A 10089-nucleotide genomic window follows, 5' to 3' on the forward strand; every position below is an offset into this window, starting at 1 on the left:
TCTATCTATCTGTCTGTCTGTCTGTCTGTCTGTCTATCATTCTATCTATAGTTCTATCTATAGTTCTATCATTCTGTAGTTCTATCTATCTATCTATCTATCTATCTGTCTATCTATCTGTCTGTCTGTCTATCTATCTATCATTCTATCTATAGTTCTATCTATAGTTCTGTCATTCTGTAGTTCTATCTATCTATCTATCTATCTATCTGTCTATCTATCTGTCTGTCTGTCTGTCTGTCTGTCTGTCTATCACTCTATCTATAGTTCTATCTATAGTTCTATCATTCTGTAGTTCTATCTATCTATCTATCTATCCATCTATCTATCTATCTATCTATCTATCGATCGATCGATCTGTCTGTCTGTCGGCTCAGAAAGGCCTTTTTTCCTCTTGGTATAGAGTTTTACAGACTTTTTGTTTTCTCTTTGTATAAGTTGGAGACAGAATGATATCAGTGTAGCGCTGATGACTTGAATTGGCAGAGCCCTCAGAAGTGAAAGACAGACATGAATTATTTGCCAGTGTATCCCCTCAACCACGTCAGCCACACAAAGCAAAATAAATATGTGCTGACCTTAGTGGGTGCCATCCCTCTCAGACAAAGCATTAAGTATTGTTGACAGTTTGACGTTTAATCTGCTCAGAAGACAAATGAAAGAATAAAGGAAGTTATGGGATTGAGACGCCTCATGCATAAAGAAGGTGAAATGGCCGTGGTCAAAATATGCTTTGATGCTCTTCATGTGGCGTCACCGGTGGGAAATATGGGACCACCTCGGTCTAAATTCCCCCTGAGGTTAAGGCTGCAAGTGTAATGCCTGCCTCTATTCGTCACAACCTCTTTAGCACTGAACGTCAAGCGGCCGCTCGACAAATCATCATCGAGATTCCAGAGTGGCTACAGAGCATCGCACCGCAGGTTCACAAAACTGCAATAGGTCTGATCTGTCTTGTTGTGTGCCCAGCAGTAATTTCGCCAATGATTAGGTGGACCGTGGCGAGGTGTGACCCAACTTTAGCGGCGACACCACTTCATCTGTAGACCTAGCAACTCGATAAAGCCGCTGACAGTCATGACAGAGTTGAATGACATCCGTAGAAGCCTTGTGAAGGAATGTTACAGTCCTACCAGGATTGACTGCAGAGAGCTGTAAGAAACAATGCGCTGTTATGCCTGCCATGCAAATAAAAATTATTGTCTAATGTAAATTCCTCTAGGAACCACGATTCCACCCCTGCTGAACACCACGTCCAACAACCTGTTCCTCAACTTTCAGACTGACATGAGCGTTTCTGGAGCTGGTTTTCACTTGGAATATACAGGTATAATGACTGTTCACTTCTGCAGTCAGACCACAAATCACGGTTTCCTATGGAAGCTTAAAGGGGTCATATGATGCGATTTCAAGTTTTCCTTTCTCTTTGGAGTGTTACAAGCTGATTGTGCATAGATAAGATCCCTGAAGTTGCAAAGACTAAAGTCTCAAAACCAAAGAGATATTCTTTATCAAAGTTAAGACTCTGCCACGCCCCCCTAAAACGGCTCACCAAATACACAAAATAATGATCTTTAAAAAAGCATATATATATATATATATATATGACCCCTTTAATAAAAAAAAAATAAATAAATAAAAAGATAAATGTGAATTTTATTTCACAATTCTGATTGTTTTATTTCAATCCCGAGTTTATATCTCACAATTTAGACATTTTTTTTTCTCCCTCGCAATTCCAAGTCCAAATGAATTGCGAGATATAAACAAAAAATCAGAAGAAAAGTCAGATATAATGTGAGATTTAAACTAATAATTGCAAGAAAAAAATTTGAATCTCAAGAGATAAACTTGCAAAACTAGAAGCTAATTTCTGCCACAGAATTATTTTTTTAAATCTGACAATTCTGACTTCAGATGTAAACTCACAATTCTGAGAAGAAAAGTCTGAATTGAGAGATAAAAACACTATATGTGAGATAAAAAGTCACAATTAAATTTGTACTTTTATTGCGAGTTCATATTTCACAAGTATGACTTTTCTTATCAGAATTAAGATTTTATATCACACAATTCTGAGTTTATGTCTTGCAATTCTGATTTTTTTCCCCCTCAGGATTGTGAGATAAAATGATAATGATTGTGAGATAAAATGTTGCAATTGCCATTTTTATGTTATTTATTTATTTTTTATTCTGTGGCAGAAAAAAAAAGCATGCATAGTTCTGTTTAAAATAAAATATTTTTATTATTAAGAACAATTGTATTACAATTGTATATTTCTCTCTTCATTTTTTTATAATTAGATCAAAAATATTAATAGTAAAAACAATTGTGTTATTATTAATATCACTGAAGTAATCATTATATCGCAGTTCAAATTGCGATCACAATATATACCACAATATATTTTTTGACAGCCCTAAACTGTTAATAAATAATTTAATAAAAATAAAAAACAATCAAAATAAAACACTTGCAAAAATATTATTTATAGTCATACATATAATGTGTTTTATTTGTTTTCCTGCATGTCATTTGACCATTGACCAACATCAGAGAACTGTAAACATGTGACTTAAAAACTTAAAATCTCAGGGTTTACTTCAAGAAAATATTTGATGTCAAAGGGGTTCAGCTAACAAAGAAAGTTTGGGAAGCCCTGCCCACAGGCGACTGCAAATGAATTGAATTTAACCTCAACATGAATCAAGCAACATTTGTTATGACTCATTTCTCTCGCGGGGCTCCTTTGCGTCTCGCAGTGTAAACGCAAATCAATTTCCATTTGTGTTGGGGAACAGTCACATTCTGACAAATGAAGAGAGTTTCCTGTGTCCTAAGCAATAGGTTTGGACTCCTGCCCAGAACCTCAAACCCCCAGCAACGGTGTGAAAGTGGGCGACCGCTACTTCGTGGGTGATGTTGTCTCGTTCCACTGTGAACAAGGATACACTCTAAAGGTGGGCGATTTCATATCATAATATGGCAGTGATAGCTTAGCGCTCTCAGCTTCAAATGCTCAGAGACATTTGCACTCGTTCTAAAAAGCTTTTTGGTTGCTCATTTTGGCATTTCGCATTCATTCACAGTGCCAAGGCTTTGTTATTTTTGCTCTCATGTCGTACGTGGAAGAGCATGTTGAATGATACATGTCCTATGAGTGATTCATCTTCCTTCGGAATTGGTGAGAGCTTCTTGGAAAAGTCAATATCTTCATTTCCACTCGTTGCAGGGAAGTGCATATATAACCTGCATGCCGGGGCCTGTCAGAAGATGGAACTACCCAGCGCCCCTCTGTCTGGGTATGTTTTATTAGCAGTCATTTCTCCCCGTTTGGCCTTTTCAATGAGAGCATTACCACTGCTTTACTTCTCCGTAATTGCAATTCTTCAAATTAGTGTCTCGCAACAACCTTATGTTCCTGTTAGTTGAGGAGTTTGTGCCGTTTCATCTTATTTGATTTCAATGTAGCAGCTGTTTCATCACCAAGTGTAGAGAGATCAGCCGTGGTCTGTTAGAGCTCTATTTAATCAAATGGACTATGAAAAAGCTTTCTTCAGGCTAGATCTTTGAGGTCCTATTCGGTCTAATCTTCAGTCTTTTTCATTTTCTCTTTTGTTGAAATCTAGCCTTAAACCCTTCTTCCATGTCTCGTGATCTCTTGCGGCTATAACAGCATCGCTCACAAGTTTCTGGCCATCTAGCTAATGCTGTTCATCCAGTCCACTAATAGCAGTGACAGACGCTGCAGGACCTCAGGTTAAGTGGCTGGTGCAACAATGCAAAAGGATGCACTTTACTTCATTATAGTTATTATGCATCGTTTACTTCATTATAGTTTACTTCTAAAAGATGTTCTCTGACATGTCTGTAAATGTATGCAAATGTAAGTATTTTTTTAATTCCAGTACCATTAAAACAAACGTAAAAAGTGACTTTAATATTGCTATACAGTATTATAAAATGTCATTATTAAAATCAAAAGTCATGTCTTTTAAAACTATTTAATGGACCCGAGCTAACATTGTCTTTTTATTAACTAATGTTAACAAAGATTAATGCATTTTGACTGATAGCTTTAGCTATGACTTTGACGATTTGTATAAAAGTTGTGTTTTTAGCAAACCACTTGTAAATTATTTAAATTTTACTGTATCGGAGAGCAATCTTAAGAAGTTACAATTCACATTTTCACTGGAAATGTAATGCTAGAATTGCTCTAGGATTCTGGCAAAAGAAATTGTTCTTCCACCTGGATCCAGAAAATAAAAAAATAATCGCATATCAATACAAATGTCTGCAATTCCAGAAATTCATTGTTTATATCATCCAAAATGTTTGCAAATATGCTGCTGAGTGGATTGTAACATGCAATTTATTTTTTGATTGATTTAATTTCATTCCATTTTCATTTGAATTTAAAAGTTAAGCTCAGTTGAGTTTAGAAGGCTGAATATGTGCTATTTCTTCTGATTTGATTTCATTGTAGCAGCTGTTTCATACCGACCATAGAATATCGAAACGTCACCTATATAGACACTAACGATTTTGATCATCTATGTTAATGCAAATATATAGGGGTGCATGATTTGTTTGTATGATATGTTTTCATACTGAACCGACATTGAAATCATTTAATTTGTTATTGTTTTTATTCAAATTTTATTTCTTTTTAATTCTTCTTTAAATTCAGTAATTGAATTTGGATAAAAAAGTAAAGCTCAATCTAATTTAGACTCCGATTGGTGGCGTTCGGCACGGCTGTGGCTGAAGAGTGACACTTGAAGTTTAACTGAACAGAAGATTCAATGTTCTCTATTGACATTTCAATTGCTGTTCTAAAGTAGTGTAAATGGACACGGCGAGTCCAAGAGGCCATTCATTACACGTTTGCCAATAAGAGGAATGCAAACACAACCAAGCGCACGGGGACACATGTGCACACAGTAAAATCAAGGGGATATACTTACTTGCTTCAATATTGGCCTTTCAATCCCAGCGAGTTCTGGTGGTGTTCATTTAAAAAGTCATTATGAGAAAACATAACCCATGTATCATTTTCTCCCAACCTCAAAATGAACACATTTATGCCATTAGCATTTGAAAGCATTACTTATTGCACATCATTGCATTGTTATTTATATGTACCAAGAACACAAGGCTTTCTTATATGTGCAAATGAGTTCATTTTGCATATCACTAGATTCCGTAATGGAGTTTAGACTTGATGAATATCTATTTGATAATTTCTTAATGTTCCATTGAGTTTTCGTTCCCGGTGTTGCATTGTGTGAGAGATAGTAGACCTCAAAATGAACACATTTATTCCATTAGCATTTGAAAGCATTTCTTATTGCTCATCATTGCGTTGTTATTTATGTGTACCAAGAACACAAGGCTTTCTTATATGTGCAAATGAGTTCATTTTGCATATCACTAGATTCCGTAATGGAGTTTAGACTTGATGAATATCTATTTGATAATTTCTTAATGTTCCATTGAGTTTTCGTTCCCGGTGTTGCATTGTGTGAGAGATAGTATACTGTACATGCCATCTTCACTGACTCTGTGCATGGCTGCTCTTGTCTTTTAAGCCGAGTGCGGGGGATTCCTGTCGGACCTGAATGGAGTCATCCTAAGTCCCGGCTTTCCTGGAAATTACCCCAGTGGGCTTGACTGCTACTGGACAGTTAAACTTCCTGTTGGCTTTGGTCTGTATCCTGTAACTTTTCAGTTGTATTTTTCTTGTGTTTCTTGAAGTTGCAAGTCATGGATTGTTTTGTTTGAACTTTATTTGGAACCTTTAAAGTTTACCTTCAGGTATCTCATTGTTGAAATGTACTATATCTCTCCTCCTATTGTTTACGATCCAGGGATTCACCTGCAATTCCTCAACTTCTCCACGGAAGCTGTGCATGACTACCTTGAAGTCCGTAGCGGGACACTAGACTCGGGTTCGGTGATCGATAGATTCTGTATCCTGTAACTTTGCAGTTGTATTTTTCTTGTGTTTCTTGAAGTTGCAAGTCATGGATTGTTTTGTTTGAACTTTATTTTGAACCTTTAAAGTTTACCTTCAGGTATCTCATTGTTGAAATGTACTATATCTCTCCTCCTATTGTTTACGATCCAGGGATTCACCTGCAATTCCTCAACTTCTCCACGGAAGCTGTGCATGACTACCTTGAAGTCCGTAGCGGGACACTAGACTCGGGTTCGGTGATCGATAGATTCAGTGGTCCCGTTGTTCCAGAATCTTTCTTCAGCACGACCCACGAGACCAGCTTCTTCTTTCACAGCGACTACTCGCAGAACAAACCCGGTTTCCACATCACCTACGAGGGTAAGACGGATTAGACCTGCCCACGGCCATTACCTCCCCTGTCGATACGGACACACACCATCGGATCCCTTCTCACAATAACAGGATAGGGAATATAACCAATTGTTCTCTTTGAGTTCAGTCAAAGCCCTTTTTAAAGCAAGTCAGTCGATCTCAGTAACATCCACAGCAGCTATACCAAATGCAAAACGACATATTTCTAAAGTTGGCTAGTTGGTGGGCTGCCTGAACGACTGATTGGTCTTAACGAAAAGCCCTGTATAATTAGGCTGGTTTTGGGAATGTGTACAGCTGTTGCTGCGGTGCTTTAAAGAGGATAAATTTAAAGACCCAGCTTTTCTGAGACGATTTAACTCCGCAAACAGCTAAAGCACAGCATGCTAATAAAAAAAGATAAAAAAGAGCACTTAAAATATCAAAATGAAAAAATATACACTACCGGTCAAAGGTTTAGAATAATTACGATTTAAAAAAATAATAAATTCCAAGAAATATTATGAAATAATATTAAATATTATTACAATTTAAAAAACTGTTTTCTATTTGAATACGTTTTGAAATGTAATTTATTCCTGTGATGAAAAGCTGAATTTTCAGCATCATTACTCCAGTCGTCAGTGTCACATGATCCTTCAGAAATCATTCTAATATGCTGATTTACTGCTCAGTTATTGTCAATTATTATCGGTGCTCAAAAAATAATAATGGTTCTTGTTATTATCAATGCTGAAAACATCGCTGCCTAATGTTTTTGTGGAAATCACGATGCATTCTTTGATAAATGAAGTTTAGCATTTATTTAGTTTAATCTTTTGTAACATTATAAAAGTCTTTCACTTTTTATCAATTTAATGTGTCCTTGCTTTTTTTTTATCTTATTTTCCCCAAACTTTTGAATGCTAATTTATGACAGTTTCCACAAAAAACATGTGCAAGTAAAAACATATAATATTTGTTTAATATATAACAACAACTAATAACTAACAATATTAACAATATTGCTGTTTTACTGAATTTTGATCAATTATTGGTGAGCATAAGAGACATTATTTAAAAAAGAAAAAAAAAGTTATTCCAAACTTTCAAATGGTAGTGTATACAAAGAATTACTATAAACTAGTTAACATCAGTGTTTTTTAATTGAAAAGTGCAATTTTGCTGTGATTTCTCCTATTAAATTCATAGTAGTAGTAGAGTATGTGTGAGACTCTTACGGTTTACTGTGAGGTGATTAATAGTGTTTTCTAGAGGTAGCATGACTATAAAAATCCCTAAGTGTTACATTTTAGTATGTAACTTTAGTATGTAACCCATTTGTGCCATGGACATGAAATTGTGCGCCTTGCTGATGAGGAGAGGTTTGCTTTTGCTAAATGAATAGACAGTTTTCACCTGGCATCTACCCAGAAGGCAACGGCATCCACATCAACTTCACCGTGCTCAACACCGAGCCCATCTACGACTACATCACCATCTGGTACGAGTTCTGCAAGCGTTTTATAAGAACTCCTCACCTAAAGACTTGCATCTGCTGGGTGTCAACATGAGTGTAATGCTTACAAAATAACATTGGCTTTAGGAAAGAGACAGACCATTCTTTCTTTCTTTTTTTTTTTTTTCGACTGATACCAATTATTTTTGTGTTTCAAAGACTGATAACCGTCATGCATAAACTATTTTAATCAAATTCATAATTGTTTTTCTTGATAATTTAGATATCACACAACAATGAAAATAATTTTGAAACCATTAGACTGAAAAACAAAAACTGCACAATTGCCATATATTAATTTGTTTGATATGTATGTATTTATTATTTTTTTTTTTTTAATGCTGCCTTTTTTTCTAAAGTTTTAGATATAATATTTACCATGAATAATTACAGCACATTTATCAGTAAATTAATTAAATTATTGCATTTAAAATGAATTATTTTATCTTACCTTACAAACCCATTTTGTATTTTTTTTAATTTATTTAATGTTATGTTTGTTTAATGCCTAATGATGAACAATATATGTATTATAGTTATCTTTTTATATTGACAACAACAATTAATAATAATAATAAGACTGATTGAACTTGTTAGACAAAACCAAAATAAAAAAACTTGCACATTATTATTATTATGATATTAATATTATTATGAATATTTTTTACTAAATGTAAAATGCTGTTGCTTGATGTTTGTTGTTGGGTGCTGCTGTTTAGAAATCAAATGATGCCATTATCAGTAAAAAGATCTAGTAACCAAGTGTGAGTTTAGAGAAGTGTAAAAAAAATATAAGTTAAATCGATTTTCTGCCTATGTCAAGTTTTGGATTTATCAAAATTATTAGTCAAGCACTCCACCAGAGAGTTTGTCCTTGTCCATGAAAAATGCATTTGTGCTAATGCTGCTAAGCTGAGACTTACGTAACACTTTATTTTAGTCTTTTATCTGTTTAGTTTCACACAGTTCTCTTGTGCTTTTCCATCTTCCATATATTTCCTTCTTGACTGAACATTAATGCTGAAGTGTCAAGCGGCTGGTGCGGTAGACGCTTGTGTTCACCTCATGAAAAATAGGATTTTTCTTGCTTTTCTGAAATATAACTGTTTGATGTACTTTGTACAAGTCCTTCCCCAGGAACGGCTCATTCAAAAATCATTTATCATAAGCGCAATAATGTACGACCTCCCACATTTACATATTAAGGCATATTCAAAGCTCAATGCAATTGTTACTCATTTTTCATGGAAAGAGTCATACAGAGGTCTTCAAGGTACAATAGCAAAAACGGCCTGTTTAATTCCCAGGGTCAGGGCAAGGGTGCAAAACAGGTAGGACACATATACGCATATACAAAAAGTTCATTAAAATTGTCTTCAAACAGTTTCTCTGCCTTAACAGTAGAAAGGCAAAACTGACCATAGAAGAAGAGTTAACACCAGAGATGCCTACGTTTGGTGACTTCTGATTTGACCAGCCATGTCACAAAGGAGGGACAAATAAGAAAAGAAATCATGCCATTTGAAGCAAATCTTAATAAATATTTTAATATTTATGTTTGATATTTTATATAACTTTTTTTTTTTATTAAAATGTGAAAAATATAAGTGAATTTGATTTAAAATAATTTAAACATTTGAAAAAAAAAATATTAATTAATAAACAAATTTAAACTATTTAAACATGTACATTTTAACAATTTAATAAATTTTAATATAAATACAAATATATATATTTGGATATAATGCAACATTTACTCAGCAATCAAGTTTGTTTTTTGGCTCTTTGTATTAAAAAATCTGGGCTCCTGTCGTCATTCAGCTCAATTCAGTTCAGTGTTGCAGAATTCATCAAATATGATTGATCAAATAAAGCTGATTCAGCTATAAAGCTGCTCTATAGAAGACAATAGAATCATTATCCACCTCAATTCACCAGTTTTGTTCTCGTCCGATAGTTTCAGTTCAGTCAAATCGATAATATTATTGAAAACCAATGATAGTCAGTGTTGGGGGTAATGCATTACAAGTAACGCAAGTTACGTAATCAGATTACTTTTTTTCAAGTAACTAGTAAAGTAACGAATTACTTTTTAATTTACAAGAGAACATCTGAGTTACTTTTTCAAATAAGTAACGCGTTACTTTTTTTTTTCCAATTTATTGATTGACAGCTCTCCTGTCCCCATGTTGAGAGAAATCAGAAGTTACTGTAGTTCTAAAATAAATATGAATATGCATTAATTCATCTC

At 34.5% G+C, this 10089-nt stretch overlaps 1 protein-coding gene across 1 annotated transcript in view; it reads left to right on the forward strand.

Moving 5' to 3' along the window:
* LOC107726638 (CUB and sushi domain-containing protein 3-like) overlaps positions 1-10089 on the forward strand; it is a 274484-nt gene that overhangs the window by 188145 nt on the left and 76250 nt on the right. Inside the window, exons 38-44 of the mRNA XM_016536300.1 lie at positions 1223-1327; positions 2845-2963; positions 3236-3305; positions 5598-5714; positions 5877-5985; positions 6084-6346; positions 7754-7823. Of these exons, the coding sequence (XP_016391786.1) occupies positions 1223-1327; positions 2845-2963; positions 3236-3305; positions 5598-5714; positions 5877-5985; positions 6084-6346; positions 7754-7823 (853 nt within the window). The remainder of the gene's footprint in view (positions 1-1222; positions 1328-2844; positions 2964-3235; positions 3306-5597; positions 5715-5876; positions 5986-6083; positions 6347-7753; positions 7824-10089) is intronic.

The sequence above is a fragment of the Sinocyclocheilus rhinocerous genome, unplaced genomic scaffold (genome assembly GCF_001515625.1).
Source record: "Sinocyclocheilus rhinocerous isolate Xijiao unplaced genomic scaffold, SAMN03320098_v1.1 scaffold5, whole genome shotgun sequence".
NCBI lineage: Eukaryota > Metazoa > Chordata > Actinopteri > Cypriniformes > Cyprinidae > Sinocyclocheilus > Sinocyclocheilus rhinocerous.